This window comes from Canis lupus, chromosome 6 (genome assembly GCF_048164855.1).
Source record: "Canis lupus baileyi chromosome 6, mCanLup2.hap1, whole genome shotgun sequence".
Taxonomy (NCBI): Eukaryota; Metazoa; Chordata; class Mammalia; order Carnivora; family Canidae; genus Canis; species Canis lupus.
In genome coordinates, this window is record NC_132843.1 from 17,312,452 (window position 1) to 17,333,240 (window position 20,789).

The following is a 20,789-nucleotide window of genomic DNA, read 5'->3' on the forward strand; positions in this document are numbered from 1 at the left end:
ATAAAACTCCTTAAGTATTAGCAAACTTAAACTTGTTGATTTAGAAACATTCAAATCCTGCAAGCAGTTTATTCAATTAAAAAAAAGATTAAATTTAGTAGGCAACTTGGTATGTTCTGACATAATGATTTGGATTGAAACTCCATCATCCTTTTGTAGTTCTAACTCTTCTAAACTCAATTCCCACTTTTTTTTTTTTTTTTAAGATTTTATTTCTTTGACAGAGGAGGCAGGGAGAGAGAGAGTATGCACACACAAGTAGGCAGAGGGAGAAGCATACTCTGGGATCATGACCTGAGCCAAAGGCAGACCTTAAATGACTGAGCCACCCAGGCACTCCCCTCCACCTCCATCCAATTCCCATTTAAATGGCACAGCCAGAAAACTGATGGCCAGAAAAAAAAAAAATACCTATTTCATCTCAATAACATATGCTGGTATTTCTCTATGACTAAGATATTGATGTCACTTCATATAAAGGCCTATCTTTTGATTACTTATGCTTTATCTTACCTCTAATCAATGAAGTTACAGATTACAAGTGATTTTAAATGAAACTACCAGCCAGGAAAGGTATCACTATGGTTGCACTATTTAAACTGAAATATGCAGTGAAGTCATAAAGGGTACCAACTCCAGCTCTGCATGCTCCCCCTGCTGGCAGCAGTTTTCAAACAGAATGACAATCTGATTATAGCAATGGAAAAATTTTAACCAAAAAAAGATACATATATCTTAAGAGCATCATCTATAGAGACATTTGACAGTATCATCATAATAGACATTATAAATAGCATAAAACATTACTGGACAAAGAGCAATACTATTTCCATTGTTGTCAGATTTCTTAATTTCAAAACCTCACATTTGAAAAAAAAAAATCTTGGTGACAGAGTTAGCTATAAAAGTTAGATTCAGTTTTTCTATATACCTCTAAGGATTCTTTCAAGTCTACAGATGAAACTGTATCTTCCTCTTCATCATCAGTCAGCTGGTCCTGGGAACAGTAGTGAGTGCTATAAGCAGAATGATCTTCTATTGCTTCCAGCCAGTCCTGAAATAATACAAGAATTTAAATAAAAGTGAAATGCATTTTTACTCAAAAGAGATAATAGGACAATGATTTGGAAAGCATATATTTACACGTAGAAAATATTATAGGCTCTAAAAACCAAAGGAAACCCAGACCAACCAACAACAAAATAATGATGCATGTCTCTTGTCCACAGTTCTGGATAAAAAAAAATTTTCCTAATACTTTAAAAATATATCTTTAAGTTTACATATTTAATAATATTAATACATACACTATAAAAACTGAGTAATGAGTGGAAATTTTTTCACTTAAAATTATAGGTTCTCAACACTGTTGGATATGCTCTTGTATACCAATATATTCAGAAATATAATTCTACTGACTTGCAATCGAGTCATAAGAAAGCCAACAACTGCCATGATGCTTTAGCTTTTATGGTTTTTAAAATATCAGTGATTTCACCAAAAAAATATTTGCCCTAAAAATATGTGTTACTTCCTCCTCATTTCTTATAGCATTTCTCAAGGTCAAATTTTACCACTTTATTATATGGTCAAACAGTCAGGATTTAGTTTGTTTAGGATTCTTTGCAAGGCCAAAGTTAACCACTTTGGAAAACAGATTGTTTTAACCCCTTACGTGATTTACAAAAACAAGACAGGTCTACAGATACTCCTTTAATCTAAGGAATATGGAGTCTCCATTAAATACCTGCACTATGAATTTCTGTCCCATAAATCTCAATTTTTCTGCTTGATGCTGCTATTCAATTTACCACAAAGGAAGACAGAGGCTATACTGTAATAAATCAGAACCCCTAAGCTGAAGCCAGATTTTGTCACTTGTAAACTGTGTGACCTTGAGAGAGCATTTCATTCTTATTGGCTTCAGCTTCTGCACCTATAAATTAAGAGGCAGATTACAAAATCATTTAGGATTTTTTTTCCCCCAAAACCAGTATGGGCCCCTTACAGTCACAAAATCAAAGTAATAAAAATAATTATGAACAGATAATACCTGTAGATACATGTTGATAAAGAAATTTTCATAAGCAAAATTTCAATCTTCATATAATAGCCATTAAAAAGATAGTCAAAAAGATTTTAGACATTAATATTGAATTGATCTTATATTCTTTGTTTTTAAATATTAAGTTTTATGAAAGATAAGTGAATCCATAAAATTACCTCTCTTGACTGCTGAAGGCTATTCTTAGGAACCCTGAAGCCATGAATAGTGTCATCAAAGCATTTAATAAAGAAGAGGCAGCTATCAGTGGATTTTACCTTGGATATAAGAAGTCAGTAAAACATATCATTCATGCACATAAAATAGAACCCAACATGTATGTATGTATGTGTATGTATATACATATATACACACACATATACACACATATATAAAAAAACAGTACATACAATACATAATAGTATTAACAACTTAATTATATCCAATTGAACATTTAAAATACAAACTGGTAAAAATTGGGGGAAAAAATGATGCACTGGGAATATCACAAGCATTTGAGCTTATCTTTGAAAAGATCTGGCTTTCACATTCTTAGTTACTCAAGGTAAATACTAATAGTCCATTACATATGTAGTTTTAGTTTTATCCTTTATATTTAAAATCTTAGCATGCACTTAGGCTATAAAACCCTTTAAATACCACAGCTCCTATTTCCTATTCATACCATTCTCCTGAACCTTTTCTTTGAGCTGAGTGTACAAAATATTTGAACTGAGTGTAAAAGAACAAGCACATTTGAGATTAATTTTAAAAAAGGTGGAGGGGGGAGGAAAGAAAAAATATGTCTCATTGAAATATAAGTTTAAAAAGTGAGGAGATTTAAAAATGGAAAACGATAGACTTCTTCTACTTCACGACCCTACAAGAGTACCACTCTCCTTGCAGAAAACAACTATAAAAAGCAACTGCCTGGGTGGCTCCATTGGTTGGGTATCCGACTCTTGATTTTGGCTCTGGTCCTGATCTAGGGGTCATGAGGTTGAGCCCAGCATTGGGCTCTGTGCTGGGTGTGTTGTCTGCTTGGGATTCTTTCTCTCTCTCTGTCCCTCCCATCCCTGCTCATGCTCTCACTCGCTCTTTCTCAAAATGGATAAAGTCTTTAAAAAAATAAAAGGGCAACTGCTGGAGAACTGGAGAGTGAACAAAAGTTGACAGACTCTGACAAGGAATGCACATGCTCTTGGAGAAAAGGAAATAACTAAATCCCCAAGTTTTTCAACTGAGACATGCAGTTCACAGGGTGGCACAAAAGCAGCATGGGCCCAGGTGGAAAAACCCACAGTCTTTCTGTCTTTGAGAATAAATAAAGGAAAGCCAGAGAGCCATAAATACTAAGGAGAGTCAGGTAATCTTCCAAGGGAAAAACGGGATCCCCAAACTCTGTTCACAGCTGAGAAAAGACTCAAAGCAGTCACTTAAGTACAACCTATCTAAATGCAGACCAGAGCTGCCGCCCAAGAAATAGAGTTTACAACCTAAATCCAGCTAAGAAAATGACCTGCTCAAACAATGGAAATAATATTTAACAGAGAAAAATAACAGACACCGGAATTCCCAGAACTTAACATTCATAACATTAAGGATACAATACAAAATCACCTGATATATGAAGCAGAAAGTGGAACATATTCTCAAAAGAAGTCTAATTAAAAGGCAAGATTTTCAGAATGGTTAATAGAAACCCATATATACTATCTACACCAGATAGAAAATAAAGATATATAAGTTAAAAGGAAATGAATAGAAAAAGATAACTATGCAAACAATAAGCCTAAGAAGGCCTGAGTGGTTATATTAATGTTGGGCAAAATAGATTTCAAAATAGATTTCAAAATATATTACAGGAGATAAAGAGGGCTACCATATAATATATATAATAATAAAAGAGTAAATTCACCAGGAAGACAACATTGGTGTGTATGTGATCAATAACTGAGAAATGGACAATTCCACAAGCATATCTGGATATCTTGATGTCTCTCTCAACAGTTGATACAATTAGCCAAAAATCAGCAAAAACACAGATCTCAACAACACTATCAACCACCATAACTGAGTATTTACAGGACTTTACATCCAATAACAGCAAAATACACATTATTTTCAAGTGCCTTTCCTGGGATAACCCATATACTGAGTCATCAAGCAAGTCTCAATGCATTTGATAGGACAGAAATTACATAGGATACATTCAATGACCAAAATGAAATTATAAATCAGAAACAGATCAATCATAAAAACCCCAGTTACTTGGAAATTAAACACACCTATAAATATTCGTTGGTTCAAAGACATTTCTAACAGAAATTAGCAAATATTTTGAACTAGATCACTATGAAAATATACCAAAATTAGCTGCATGAAACTACAACAGTTTCAAAGGCAAAAGTATAACTATAAATGGCTTTATTAGTAAAGAATATAGGCCTTAATAATCTAAGCTTTGGCCTTGAGAAACTAATAAAAGCAAATTAAACCCAAAGCATAGAGAAATTTTTTTAAAGAATAAAAATCGATAGAAAAATAAAAAATTCACAAAATCCAGAACTAGTTCTTTGAAAAGATCAATAAAATTGATAAACTGCTAGCCATATTAGAGAAGAAAAAGACAAGACACAAATTACTAATGTAAAAAAAATGAAAAAGGGCACAATACTACCTAGCATACGAACATTAAAAACATAAGGGAGTATTAGTAACAAAAAGTTTGATAACCTAAGAAAATGGACAAATTTTTTGAAAGGCAAAAATTACAAACATCAACCCGAGAGGGAAAATTTGAAAAAGCTTTTTAACAACTGAAGAAATTTGTAATTACAATCCCTCCCATAAAAACAAAACAAAACAACCAACCTTCTGGCCCATGAATTAGATCAGCATTTAGGAAAGAAATAAACCTAATCCTACAAAAACTTTTGCAAAAACTGAGAAGAAATATTTCTAATTCATTATATGAGACCAGTGTTTCCAGGATTCCAAAACCACACAAAAATATCACAAGAGAAATATAAACCAATATCCATCAGGAACAAAGAAGCAAAAATTCTTAACAAAATATTAGAAAACAATTTATTAAAATTATAATATATCATGACTAACTGAAATTTATCCCAGCAGTATGACTGGTTTATTAACACCTTAAAATCTATCAGTGTAATTAACCATATTAATAGAATGAGTAAAACTCTATGATAATATGCAAAAAGCATTTAATAAAATCCAACAGATTCTCATGACAAGGGCTCTCAGTAAATTAGGAAATAAAAGTAACTTCCTAAAGCAGATTAAGGGCATCTATAAAAAATTTATAGCTAATAACTCAGTAATGAAAGGCTCAATGCTTTGTACCTAATACAAAACAAAAGAAAGTTGGCTCTCACCAATTCTATTCAAAATTGTACCAAAGGTCTAATCCAGTACAATAAAGGATAAGAAAGAAAAGGCATATGAATTGTAAATAAATATAACAATCTTTATTTGCAGTTAACATGATTGTGCATGTAAGAGACCCTGAGGAATCTGCAAAAAAAGCTACTAAAACTAGTAAGGGAATTTAGCAAGGTTGCAATACTCAAAACAAAATTATAATAGCAGCAAAAAATAGAAAATGAAAATTTGAAGTCTGTAATAACAGCTTCAAAAAATAAACATGCAAGAATAAATTTAGCATAAAATATAAGATACTACAGAAGGAAATTAAAGAAGATTTCAATAAAGGAGAGAGAAAAATGTTCATACCTTAGAGGTCTTAATATTGCTAAAGTTACAATCTTTCCCAAGTAAATCTATATATTTAATGCAATACCAAATAAGACAACCATCCCCCAACACTGAAAATTGATGAAAGACAACATACTGAAAAGCATTTATTCAAGAAAAATCTACTAAATCTCTCAGTAAGAATAGTAGATATGGATGGAGTTTTAGCCTGAGTATGCTCCATTACCCTCTCCTCCTAGCTCTGTGGCTAACTGTAACATGATGAGGCAAGCTTTAAATACTGAAGCTGACTTTATTTAGAATAGGGTCTTGAAAATTCCAAGCCTAGGGCTTTGTCAAAAAACAGCAATCTTGGTAGCAAGCAATCAGGAAAAGCCAACATCACAGAAAATGAGGTCTAAATATAATGAGCCAAGCAACAAACTGGCAAGTGAGCCAGACATTTTTTTTAAAGATTTTATTTATTTATTCATGAGAGATACATGGGTGGGGGGGGGGGGGCGGCACAGAGACACAGGCAGAGGGAGAAGCAGGCTCCATGCAGGAAGCCCAATGTGGGACTCGACCCTGGGTCTCCAGGATCAGGCCCTGGGCTGAAGGCAGCGGTAAACCACTGAGCCATCAGGGCTGCCCTGAGCCAGACATTTAAAAAAAACCCGCAGAAAAATGTTCAAAAACTAAGGCAAATCATATTTAATAATTAAAGTATAATGACAATAACTTATCAAATAGAAAATATCAATAAAAATATGCAATTTATGAAAAAGAACCAAGTGGAAATTTTGGAATTGAAAATTACAAGAATTGAAATGAAAAATTCACTCAAGAGATGATGTGAGATGGAAGGGAGAAAAACAAATCACTGTGGGGCATTATGACATATACCAACAGACAAAGTCACAGAAGGAGAGAAAAAAGGCTGAAAAAAATATTTAAAGAAATAATGGTTGAAAATTTCCCAAGTTAAAGAAATAATGGTTGAAAATTTCCCAAGTTCAATGGAAACATTACACATTCAAGAAGTCCAATAAATTCCCGTAGGATAAATCCAGAGCGATCTGTACCTAGACACATCTTAGTCAAACTGTTGACACCCAAAACCAGAAAATATTTTAAGTTATGAGAAAAAGGACACATCAAATACAGGGGAAGCCCAGTACAATTCACAGCTGACTTTCATGGAAAACAATGGAGGACAGAGGTAACAGGATGACATATTCAAAGTGCTGAAAGAAAATTTCTCTGTCTTGTAAAAATATTGTCCTAAAATGAAGGCAAAATATACTACCAAATAAAAAAGCACTGAGACAATTTATTAGGTGTGCCTAACAAAAAAGAATTTTAAAAAAGTTCTTCAAGCTAAAAGAAAGTAACACCAAACAAGAAAAAAAAAAAAAAAACTGGAGAAGTTAATTGCATAGGTAATTCTAAAATATGTATCTTCTCTGGAATAATTTAAAGGAATTTATACAACTGTAAAATTGTATGGCTGAGCTTGTAACATCATAGTGCGGTACCGTACATATGACAATAATAGGACAAAGGATAAAGGAAGGAATGGAGCTAAGCTGGAGCAAGGAAATGACCCCATACATCCAGCAAAAAAAATAAACCAAGCTAGAAATGGTAAAAACATGAGTTATGATAAAAGACTCTCTCTATAAATTTATTTTTTTCTCTTCTGTTCTCTTTTTAAGAGCACAGATTAACTTGTATCCACATAAAAACCTATACACTAATGCTCAGTGTATCATTCATAACAGCCAAAAAGTAAAATCAACCCAAATATTCATTAACTGATGAATCGATAAGTACTGTCTATCCACACAGTGGAATATTATTTAGCCATAAAAGCACTGAAGTAATGATACATGCTATAATATGGATGAACCTTGCAAACATGCTAAGCAAAAGAATCCAGAAACAAAAGACCATATATTATATGAAATGTCCAGAATAGGCAAATTTAGAGAGACAGATATTAATGATTGCCTAGGGGGTGGGAGGAAGCAATGAGGTATGATTGCCAACGGGTATGAAGTTTCTTTGTGGAATTACAGAAACGTTCTAAAATGGATTATGGTTATGAATGCACAAGCCTCTGTCCATACAAAAAAATCATTGGATCATTTTAAGTGGGTGAACCATATATGATGTGAATAGTTCAATAAAAGTATTTTAAAACAAACACACAAATTTGTATAAAGCAATAGATATAACACTGTATTGTTGAGTTTTAAACATGTAGTCATGATATATATAACAATAACACAAAGGTAAGGGTAGAAAGTGGAACATATATTAAAGCATATTAAATATGAAGTAATAGTTTCTGACAGATTAAGATGCATACTGGAATATCTAGTGCAACCACTAAGAAATAACTTTAAGATATTGTAAAATACAAACAAAAGGAAATGGTACAGGAGAAATACATATTTATGTAGAAGAGGAAGAATAAAGAATAACAAAATGAGTATAGAAGCAAACAGCAAAATGACAGAAATCCAACCACATCAATAACATTAAGTATAATTAAACATTCCTCTTTTTTTTAAGATTTTATTTTTAAGTAATCCCTATACTCAACATGGGGCTCAAACTCACAACTCCTAGATCAAAAGTCACATTCTCCACTGACTGAGACAGCCAGGTGCCCCTCAACAAACATTCCTATCACAAGGTAGAGGTTGCCAAACTGGATAAAAATACCAAATACAACTGTATGCTCTCTATAAGAAACTTACTTTAGAGCTAAGCACATAAACAGGGTGAAAGTAAAAGGAGGGAAAAAGATACACAGTGTAAACAGTATCCATACAAGAGTTAGAGTGACTACAGTGACTGCTATGGACTGAACTGTGTCCTCTCCAAATTCATATGTTGAACCCCCAACCCTCAATGAGACTGTATTTGTAAATGGTGCCTCCAAAGAGGAAATTAAGATTAAATGAGCTCAAAAGAGTGGGGCCCTAATTCAGTAAGACTGGCATCCTTAATAGAGGAAAAGAAACCGATGCCTGCACACAAAGAAAAAGCCATGGGAGAATTGCAACAAGGCAGCTATCTGCAAACCAAAGAGAAAGGCCTCAAGAGAAACCTATCACTCAACATCAGAGCTTAAACTATAAAATTCATAAGGAAACATAGGGATAAAGCTTCTTAGCAATGGACTTAGCAATGACTTCTTGGACATGACACAAGTGATAGAAGAAAAAATAGATAAACTCAACTACATCAAAATTAAAAACTCCGGGATCCCTGGTGGCGCAGCGGTTTGGCGCCTGCCTTTGGCCCAGGGCGCGATCCTGGAGACTCGGGATCGAATCCCACGTCGGGCTCCCGGTGCATGGAGCCTGCTTCTCCCTCTGCCTGTGTCTCTGCCTCTCTCTCTCTCTCTCTCTCTATCATAAATAAATAAAAATTAAAAAAAAAATTAAAAACTCCTATGTATCAAAGAGCACTACTAACAGAGTATAAAGGCAATCCACAGAATGGGAGAAAATATTTGCAAATCATATACGGATAAAGGGTTAATATCCAAAACATACAAAGAACTCCTATAACTCAACATCAACAAAAATCCAAACAGCCCAATTAAAAAATGGGCAAAGGGCTTAAAATGGTATTTCTCCAAAGATAATATAGGATATCCAAGCAGCACACGAAAAGATGCTCAACATCACCAGTCAAAAGAGAAACGCAAATCAAACCACAATTACATACCACTTCACACTCATTAGGATGGTCAATATTAAAAAACAAAAGAAAAGAAAAGAAGTGCTGATGAGGATGTGGAGAAAGTGAAACTGGAACCCTTGTACATTGTTGGTATGAACATAAGATGGGGCAGCTGCTATGGAAAACAGCATGAAATTCCTCAAAAAGTTAAAAATAGAACTACCATATCATTCAGCAATTCCACTTCTAGGTCTGCAATCAAAAGAATTGAAGAGATATTTGCACATGTTCACTGCAGCATTTTTCACAATTGCCAAGAGGTGGAAGCAATTCAAATACCCACTGGCAAATGAATGCATCAAGAAATGTGGTCTGTAACATACAGTGGAATATTACTCAGCCTTAAATAAACCCTGTCATTCTATAGCATGGATCAATCTTGAGGATATCAGACTAAGTTTAGTAAGGCAGTCATAAAAAGACAAATACTGTATGATTCCACTTATAAGAGGCATCTAAAGTAGTCAAACTCCTAGAAACAAAAAGTAGAACAATAGCCGCCAGGCATGAAAGGTAGGGGAAATAGGCAGTTAGTTGCTCAATGGGTATAATTTCAGTTTTGAAAGATGAAGAAATTCCAGAGATCTGTTGCACAACAAAGTAAATAGAGTTCAATCTACTGAACTATAACACTTAAAACCCATTAACATAGTACATTTTATGTTAGGGGCTTTTTTACCACAACTAAATTTTTTCAAAAAGGAAAGAAATTCTGACACAAGCTGTAACATGGATGAACCCTGAGGCTAAGTGAAATAAGCCAGTCACAAAAGGACAAATACTGCATGATTCCACTTATGCGAGGTATCCAGCAAGGTCAAACTCAGAGACAACAAGTAGAATGGTGGCTGCCAGGGCCTATAAATAGGAGAGGAGTTAGTGACTGATGGGTAAAGAGTTTTAGTTTGGGAAGAAGAAAAGAGTTCTGGAGATGGATGGTGCTGATCGCTGCAAAATAATACACATGTACTTAATGCCACTGAACTGCAAAATGAAAAAATTAAGAAACTAACAGCTATAAACACTTCTATTAGAAAAAAAGATCTCAGATCAATAATCTAAGATTTTATCTTAAGGAACTACAGAGCAAACAGAGTGCTTTATAGCAGCCACACAGTGAATGCTCATTAGCTTGCATTGATAATAATATAGCAGGAGCTAACCAATTTCACAGAAGTTAAAGAGCCAGAAATTTTAAAAGGGTAAATGGAGCAACTCATTGGTATTTTGATTTAAAGAAAACAAGAATGAGATAAAGGGCCCAAATGAGGAAAAAGTTGGGTATTAAGTAAAAGAGTTTATAGAAGGAACAGAAGAGAATGGCCAGGATTTCACCGAAAGAGAAAAAAAAAAAAAAAATTACACAGATAAAATCAGAGAAATGACCCTGGCTCTTTGGTCTAATGTGAAAGGAGGAAGGAGTAGGACACTGAAGGGCTGGCTGTGTAATTAGGCTATACTGCTGCAGAATGTGACAAGTCTGGGACTCCCCAAGGGGAATTTCTGATCTTCTGGGGGTGTTCACCCTGAGAAAGGCAGGTGCTGTGCTCTCAAGAGCAGATGGACTGCCAAAATAAGTTGACAACCCTAAAGGATCTGAAGTAGGAAATAAGAAAGCATGTCTAGGTTCCAGACTTAGACTAATCTCTAAAGAGGAGAGACTCACTTTTTCTCCTGGTTGGTGAAAGTATGAACAGTGAACAATGAGAACCTAGGAATCCCAATTTTGACACAGACTTTAAATTTTAACACTAGAAAAACTTTCATTATCCCAATTTAGCCATGTATATATATATATATATATATATATATATATATATATACGTATACATGTATAACATAATATGTAGATATACACATACATATATATGTGAGAATATACACACACACAAAATGTTAAAGGCTCTTTTGTTTTCAGATAACTCATGTCTCATCCCACAATATGCAGAGATAAACAAAAACTGATATTTTTAAAACAGATTCCATAATTTTACTTGTTCTCAAAAAAAAAATATATATATATATATAAGTGCCTTCTATCCCCAAGATTTTACAAGGCAGCTTATAAAAATAATTTGGGGCAATCACTTGCAAAAATTGATTTCATGATTTGAGCAAAAGATCCATGTGTCATCCTACCGTGCATACTGCTTGAGTTAGGTGTTTGCATCCCTGGCGATAAATGTTACGGACTGCATCAGGCCTTCAAAATAAATATTAAATTATCAAGACAAAAGGAAAAGAGATAAGCAGCAACTTTTAATCTTTCAGAATTTAGATAATGAAATTTAGTAAGTATCAGGGTCATAATACTTACTGTTTCCGATACCATGAAAGGACTCCATGTTCTAACACTACCCAGAATAGTCTCCAGCCAAAAAACCTTGAACTCTAAGGGGAAAAATGGCAAAGATTTTCCAAGCTGACACATCTAGATTCAAATATCTGACTGATAAAAATTAAGTTATCAGAGTTCTATTGTAGTCTTTCATCTAGACAGTACTACTAAACATTAAAAAATGATCAAAAAAATAAAATAAGCTAAAATAAAATAAAATAAGCTAAAATAAAATAAAATAAGCTAAAATAAAATAAAATAAAATAAAATAAAATAAATAAATAAAATAAAAAAATAAAATAAAATAAAATAAAATAAAATAAAATAAAATAAAATAAAATAAAATAAAATAAAATAAAAAAATAAAATAAAATAAAATAAAAAAATAAAATAAAATAAAATAAAAAAATAAAATAAAATAAAATAAAAAAATAAAATAAAAAAATAAAATAAAATAAAAAAATAAAATAAGTAAAATAAAATAATAAAATAAAATATAAAATAAAATAAAATAAAATAAAATAAAATAAAATAAAATAAAATAAAATAAAATAAAAAATGATCAAACATGGGGACGCCTGGGTGGCTCAGTAGGTTAAGCACCTGCCTTTGGCTCAAGTCATGATCTCAGGGTTTTGGGATCAAGCCCCGCACCAGGCTCCATGCTCAGCATGAAGTCTGCTTGTTCCTCTCCCCTCTTCCCTCCTCCCCATGCTCACTCTTGCTCACTCTCAAATAAATTAAATTGTTAAGAAAAAAAAATCAAACATAAACTAAGGTACTAAGTGCAGTAATGAAAACGTACCACTCACTACAGGGAGACAGGAAGAGAAGAAATGCCATACTAACAAGATCAACAATGAACACAGTTTATAGTTCTGACAATATTACTCAGGGATATTTACAGGAAAATTTTCATTTGGGGACTTCAAAGACAAAGTATGGAATGAACTGCTGAAAAAAAGTGTTCTGATTTCATACAACATAAACACTTGTGCATAAATAAATATAGAGGAGTGCTTGCAAATGCAAATGAAAATACATGCTCTAAAATAGTTAATTCTAGAAAACATTGAACTCCCAAAATGCAAAGAAATTTTTAGAACCAGAAAGATTTTCAATGTGTGCTCTGTGACAATTCAAATACTAAATTCCTATTAAGTCCTCCTTCGTTCAACAGTCATAACAAAAACACTATGATTCTACAATTAAGAAAAAAATATGTTCTCCCACTCTGTTCTGTAGAAGCTTGGTCACCTAAAAGTGTCAGGCTATCAACACAAAAGACAGCAATTGTTACAGCAAATGGAAGCCTGATAAAGTCCAGCGCTAGAGGAAATGATTTATGTTGTAAGATCCATGAATGATTAAGTCAGAATATTTAAATTTTTTTAACAAAAATGGAGCACCTGAGAATTCTTTCCTTTTTTTAAAAAAAAAATTATTTATTTGACAGAGACAGAGTGCTCATGCACAAGTTGCACAGAAGCAGGGAGAGGGGGAGTGGGAGTGAGAGTGGGAGAAGCCGACTCCCTGCTGAGCAGGGAGCCTGATGCAGGGCTCGATCCCAGGACCCTGGGATCATGAACTGAGCTGAATACAGCTACTTAACTGACTGAGCCACCCAGGTGACCCTCTTTCCAGTTTTATACATAAATACATCATCCCCACTTACCTTCCAGAGAGGGCCTTCATATCGTTTCAACACTTTGTAGACAACCTATGAAAATATGTTTTCATGAAAAATGCTATCCATATATTTCAAGAATCCAAAATCTTTTTCTAAAAATGATCATGTGCAAGTAGTCCATTACTACATACCTTATTACCAATAAGAATGTGTTTCATTTCAGCACCCTGAGCAAGGTCAAGGGGTTTCTGATCTGTGTAAAACACAAGGGGAAAAAAAAAAATCAAGAGTTTAATTGTATATAAAATAGATACTACCATTACAGCATATAATATTCTTTCATTATTCCAAAAACCACATCTTTTTCTTCTCCACCCCACCCCACATTACGCACCTTAAGTTGCCATCTCAACTCTTCCTGGCCCCCATTCTCGTAGCTATTAAACTAGTAAACAAGATGGACCTCAGAACACTGTACAGGTTCCGTGATCCTTCAAGCCTTCTTACTTTATTTAAATCATCGTAGTAGCAAAGTACCACATATAGTGGCTTCAAACAACACAATTTTTATGTAGTTTGGGAAGTCAGAAGTCTGAAACCAAAATCACTGGGGCCAAAATGAAGGTATATACAGGATTTCACTCCTTCTGGTGGCTCTAGGGGACACTCCATTTTCTTGCCCCTATCCAGTTTCTAGAGTCCCCTACATCACTTGATTTGCAGTCCCCCCCCTTTTCAAGGCACATCACTCGAAACACTGCTTCCATCCTTAAGTTTTCTCTCCCAAGGTTCTGATCCTCCTGCCTTCTCCCTTTAAGGACAATTGTGATTACACTGGGCCCAGCTGGATAGTTCAGGACTCTCTCCCTATCTCAAGATACTTAACTAATCACATCTTTAGGGGGCCATTATTCAGCCTACCACAGCCACTTCTAAGCTGCTTCACCAGAGAATAGGTAGCAGAGAAAGCTCACAAGCTAAAAGCGTGATGGTCCACACTGAGAACAAAAGAAAAAAGTGATAATAGAGAACAAAACCAGCAAGGCATTATGGTAACTTCTGCAATGTTATACATGCAAGCGCTCTATGTTTTGCTAAACAACAAAAACAGAATTTGTTAAAGTTACTTTTTTGAGTTCTGAAGTAGGCAGGCCACTATATGAAGCAAGCTAGCCAAAAAAAAAAAAAAAAAGTCCTCTCCTAACCTGGCCATAGAAAATGGCACTTTCAAAGTAACATATCTAACTGGAGCTCTGTTTATGCAGTAAGGCAATATATTCTATCAAATAACTTTTTTTTTTTTAATTTAAATTCAAGTTAGGGGACGACTGGGTGGCTCAGTGGTTTAGCACCTGCCTTCTGCCCAGGGCGTGATCCTGGAGTCCTGGGATTGAGTCCCATATCAGGCTCCCGGCATGGAGCCTGCTTCTCCCACTGCTTGCCTACCCCTCCCCCCCTTCTCTCTCTATATATAATATCTGTCTCATGAATAAATACTTAAATTCCTAAATAAATAAATAAATTCAAGTTAGTTAACATATAGTGTAGTACTGGTTTTAAGAGTAGAATTCAGTGATTCATCACTTACATGTAACACACAGTGCTCATCACAAGTGCCCTCCTCAATGCCCATCATCCATCTAGCCCATCACCCATCCACCCACCCCACCCCCTCCCCTCCAGCAACCCTCAGTTTGTTCTCTATAGTTAAGAGTCTCTTCCGGTTTGCCTCCCTATTCTTCTCTTATTTTTCCTTCCCTTCCCCTAAGATCATCTGTTTTTGTTTTTGTTTTTTTCTTAAATACCACATATGAATGAAATCATATTTTTCTTTCTCTGAATAACTTCATTTAATATAATACACTCTAGTTCCATCCATGATGTTACAAATGGCAAGATTTCATTCTTTTTTGATGTCTGATCAAAGAACCTTTTTATAAATACCAAACAACTAATATATGATGTTAGGCAGTTTTTGTAAGAATTTCTCCTAATGAGGGTTTATTAGCAATTAATATTTTAGGCACTGGAAATGCAGCAGTGAACATGACAAAAAAGGAGGAGGGAGGGAAAGCACAGAAAAAAGGAAAAAAGACAGTACATTAATAAAAAGTACATAGCAGAGGGGCACTTGTGTGGCTCAGTTGGTTAGGCATCCAGCTCTTGATTTCGGCTCAGGTCACAATCTGAGGGTCCTAGGATCAAGCCCCATGTCAAGGTCTGTGCTCAGCAGGGAGTCTGTTTGAAATTCTTTCTCTAAAATAAATAAATTTGGGATCCCTGGGTGGCTCAGCACTTTAGCGCCTGCCTTCAGCCCAACGGGTGTGATCCTGGGTTCCCAAGATCGTGTCCCACATCAGGCTCCCTGCATGGGGCCTGCTTCTCCCTCTGCCTGTGTCTCTGCACCTCTCTTTCTCTCTCTCTCATAAATAAAATCTTTAAAAATAAAAAATAAAATATATCTCTAAAAAAACATTACAAGGTAGATAATAAACCATGCTATGCTGATACTTAAGTGAGTGATAAGATAGAGAAGGATTAGGATATCACTTTAGACTGGAGACTGGGCAACTGATCAAGGTAGGCCTTTCTGAGGAAAAGGTGTTTAAATTGAAAGGAAGGATCTGGCCTTGAGAAAATATAGGGGAAGGGCATTCTAGCAGATGGAACAGCATTTAAGGCAGAAACAATTTAGTGGGCAAGAGAGACCGAAAAAAGGTAGAAAGAAGCCATATCAGGTCAGGGCTTTGTAGGTCAGATCTTTGAGTCAGAGTCAGTACAGGGATTTGGGTTATATTAAATATGATAAAAAGCCACTGAACGGGGTTTTAAGAAAAAGAGTAACATGACTGGACTGATTTTTTTTTTAAACACTTTGACAGTTTTAAACATATTTAGATAATAGGGGAAATGTGAACTTTGACTATTTGGTGATTTTGTAAAATTGTTAGTAAGAAGATAATGTTATTGTGGCTGTTTTTTTAACGGCTTTGTTGAGGTCTTTTTTAGATACCATATAATTCACCCACTTAAAATATACAAATCAACGGTTTTCTGTATATTCAGAGCTGTGCAACCATCATGTGGTTATAATTTTTAAAAAGCCCTTTTATAGGGCAGCCCCGGTGGCGCAGCAGTTTAGCGCCGCCTGCAGCCCAGGGCGTGATCTGGAGACCCTGGATCGAGTCCCACTCGATGGGACTCTGCATGGAGCCTGCTTCTCCCTCTGCCTGTGTCTCTGCCTCTCTCTCTCTCTTTGCATCTCTATGAATAAATAAATAAAATCTTTAAAAAAAAAAAGCCCTTTTATAAATATGCTAAAATATACTTTTTTAAGATTTTAAGTAATCTTTACACCCAGCATAGAGCTTGAACTCAAAACCTGAGGATCAAGAGTCACATGCTCGGATCCCTGGGTGGCGCATTGGTTTGGCACCTGCCTTTGGCCCAGGGCGTGATCCTGGAGACCCGGGATCGAATCCCATGTCGGGCTCCCGGTGCATGTAGCCTGCTCCTCCCTCTGCCTGTGTCTCTGCCTCTTTCTCTCTGTGTGTGACTATCATAAATAAATAAAAATTAAAAAAAAAAAAAGAGAGTCACATGCTCTGACTGAGCCAGCCAGGTGCCCTAATACTGAAATATTTATACACAAAGTAACAATAACTGGAGAGTAGCTAGTATCGAGAATTTCTGAAAGAGAGTGATGAGGATATTAATTATACTATTCTATTTTTTAAGTTTTGGTAACTTCCATAAATAAAGTTGTTTTTTTTTTTTTTAAAGATCCCTGTGGCTACAGTGTGGAAAATGCCTTGTAAATGTTGTAAGAGAAAAGCAGGGAGAATAGTTAACAAAGCAGTATCAATAGTCCAGGTGAAAGAGAATAGTGGTTTGGACTAGAGAGTCGTATATAAAATGAAGAGAGTGGAAAATATGGAGATAAGTTCATGGGTTTCAGATTTTAGAGGTAGATTTATAGGACTGCTAATAGGTAAAAATGTGAACTGGTTATATATTACTTTAGTGGGGAAAAACTTTTTAAAGTGTTAACTGGGAAATTAATAGCCACTTTAAGTTTTCTAGCGAGCATATAGAAAGAGGTCTTATAAAAACACCTGCCAACTGTTATTTTTATTCTATATACAGGGCACTTTTGAGAAATTATTCCTTTAGGTGAAGAGGAGGATGACAATGATTTCTTTCACAAAATTCTGCCCTAACACCAAAAATAAATTCTGAACTCCGGCCAACTTAGCTGAAATCCCAGGACTGAGCCTTCATTTCTAGATTCAATGCCTAAAGTGCCTGACACACAGTAAGAATTAAATGCTTTTTGAACTGAATGAAATAGCTCCTTACCCAGATAAGCACCATAACCAGCCAGTCATTTCAAAATTGCACATCATCTATTATCAATCACAACAAAATAAAAACCAGGAATGATCTAATATTTAAATTTTTCTATGATATAAATCTGTCCTTTAGTGAGAACACTAAATAAAAATGTCAATATTCTGCAAAGGAACTTATACAGAATGTGATTTCAATAACATACCAACAGTATTTTTACTAAGAACCTAAAAATATTATTTAAATGCCATCTGGGAGAATAAACAGATAAGAATATCAAAGACAATCCTCAAAAAAGAGAAACCTTATCAGATATCAACACATTACAAAAACAATCATTAAAAAGTGAGATACTTGCAAGAGACAGATGAAGCAACGAAAGAAAACGGAAAAGAACAGAAATTCTTAAAATGTAGGAGAAAGTCAAAAAACAATGGAAAAGGAAAGACTGCTTGATTCAAGGTATAAAGTGATTAGCAATCCGATAGTCTCACATCCTAACATTGCCCCACACAGCGCTTACCCACTTAAAACCCTGCAACCACACCCACAAACAAGGCTGGGTCTCCAGCTAACATTCCTGACTTTACTCCTCTTCCCCACTTGCCTTGCTCTAGGCATCCTGACAGCTTTCTTCTTCAAATATGCCACTGCTCTCCCACCCCAAAGTTTTTATACTTGCTTGCCCTTGGTTTTCAATGTTCTTCTGCCAGAAAGCCTCAGGCCTCACTCCTTAACTCAGCTCTGTGCTCAAAGAAGCCTTCTCTCACACCTTTTCCAACAGCCCCCTCCCCACACCATCACTCTCTAGCCCCTTCATTCGGTTTTATTTTTCTGCACCTCATCGCCTGACATTGCGTATGTGTTTACATTTTTCTATCTCCTCCCACTAGGACATAAGCTGAGAGTGTGGAGACTCTCGGGTTTTGTTCACCCTTGGATTTCCAACACCTACAATAGTTCTTAGCACACAGTAGAGGCTCAGCATTTGCTTAATGAATGAAAGTGATTATAGATAAGCTGGGAGAAAACAATCAAATATTTACCAAATCTCTACTTAAGTCTGTAAGTGCCCAAAGAAATCAAAGAAGAGGATCAACAAATTAGGATGAAAATACAATGTTGAATGAAAGGGAAAAAAAAGACTGGGAAAACTTAGTGGTAGAAAAACAAATACTTGTACATATCATTCATACATACAACAGTTTGGGGTGATAAACATATCCACATGACATATTATTCAGAAGGTGAGCCATGAAGGCTATGCTTCTGGAGACAATATGGAAAAACTGTTGATATTTGAATATGTCAACTCTATTTACAAGCCATAACACAAAAAGAGTAGACACTTTCTGAGGCATTTGCCAGCCCTCACTCTTTCACACATTGTCTGAGGCCTTAGCAGCTATGTCTGCATGATAAGGCCCTGCCCCCAGAGCTCCAGCTGAATGTAGCAGAGGCAGGCGCCTAAGACAGTGGGTGCCATAGGATTATCTCCCACTGAAATTTACAACTGAGGTTAGGAGATCCTGGTTTACTAACTGCAGTTCAGGGCAGCCATCTTCCAGTGCGTACACTGGAAAACTGATCTGCTAAAAGAAATGAGAGACCAAGAAGTCAGAGAAAGATACACATACAAAGAGTGGCAGCCTTCTTGATTCCTAACAGCTTCTGGTTCCTGATTCCATGCCTTCTGATGCCTGCTTTGTAATATCATCAGATACCTCTGTATTTTGGTATTAATAATATATGATCTTCTTTTGCCTATTCTAAGTTGGTATTTATTATTTTAAATTAAAAAAAAAATTTTTAAGTAGGCTTCAAACCCAGTGCAGACCCCACTGTGGGACTTGAACCCACGATCCTGAGATTGGATCTGAGCTGAGATCAAGAGTCAGATGCCCAACTGGCTAGGCTGCCTAGGCACCCCTATTATTTTAAACTTTTAAAACTTTTGATCTACCAGAGAATAACTAACAACTAAAAGCTAAATCTTTATGGATATTTGGGTCATAGGTGATTCCACTTTGTTGGTGCCTTCATTTCCCTCATTTTGAGCATAAGCATTAGTTTTGTAATTTTTAAAAAACTGTTCTAAAATAGGTATGAAAATGAAAAAGTTGTACAATATGCCAAAGAAACAAAGATTTAAATAATATTTTAAATCAATTTTTAAAACTTTTTCTATAATGCAGACAATATGACTTTAAAAGAAAACTTTCTCAGAAGGTACCATCTTGATTTTTATCAAGAACACTTTAATAGGGTGCCTGGGGGACTCAGTTGGTTAAGCATCTATCGTTGGCTCAGGTCATGATCCTGGGGTCCCGCAATGAGTGCCCTGCTCAGTAGGGAGTCTGCTTCTCCCTCTGCCCTGCACCCCCCTGCTCATGCATGTGCTCTCTCAAGTAATAAAGTCTTTAAAAAAAAGGAAATAAAAAAACTTTAACGAGAAAGTTTAACTTTGATTACTAATATGAACCATAGGGTAAAAGTATATTTAAACACCAATAGTCAAATTTTTTATGTTTACAGGGATATTACTTCAGTTTAGACTGATATTTGCATAGGACTATTATAATTCCTGTTACATTGGAATGCTTTTTGAATCTTCATTTTTAAAAAAAAACTTTATTTATTTATTCATGAGAGACACAGAGAGAGAGGTAGAGACATAGGCAGAGGGAGAAGCAGGCTCTTTGCAAGGGAGCCCCATGTAGAACTTGATCCCAGGACCCTGGGAACACGACCCAAACCAAAGGCAGAAGCTCAACCACTGAGCCACCCAAGTGTCCCTTGAATCTAAATTTTGAAGGAAGAACATTACAAACCACCACAAAGAAAAACTATCCAAGTCTTTGGGAAATTGGTAAAGACACTAGGAATCATACTGTTAACATTAATTTTCAGTTTCTGACTCTTCTAGCATTTCTAGGATTCCTTTG

The 20,789-nt window shown here is 35.2% G+C and overlaps 1 protein-coding gene across 5 annotated transcripts in view; it reads right to left on the reverse strand.

Moving 5' to 3' along the window:
* OSBPL1A (oxysterol binding protein like 1A) overlaps positions 1-20,789 on the reverse strand; it is a 227,569-nt gene that overhangs the window by 135,359 nt on the left and 71,421 nt on the right. For 3 of the 5 annotated variants that reach the window (XM_072829059.1, XM_072829063.1, XM_072829061.1), the window contains 6 exons: positions 13,686-13,747; positions 13,540-13,584; positions 11,844-11,917; positions 11,666-11,729; positions 2,224-2,322; positions 932-1,054 (listed from right to left, as the gene is read on the reverse strand). In XM_072829059.1, coding sequence (XP_072685160.1) covers positions 932-1,054; positions 2,224-2,322; positions 11,666-11,729; positions 11,844-11,917; positions 13,540-13,584; positions 13,686-13,747 — 467 coding nt within the window. Of the gene's footprint in view, positions 1-513; positions 564-931; positions 1,055-2,223; positions 2,323-11,665; positions 11,730-11,843; positions 11,918-13,539; positions 13,585-13,685; positions 13,748-20,789 lie in introns of those variants that run through there. The other 2 variants (XM_072829062.1, XM_072829064.1) reach the window with 2 other exon arrangements.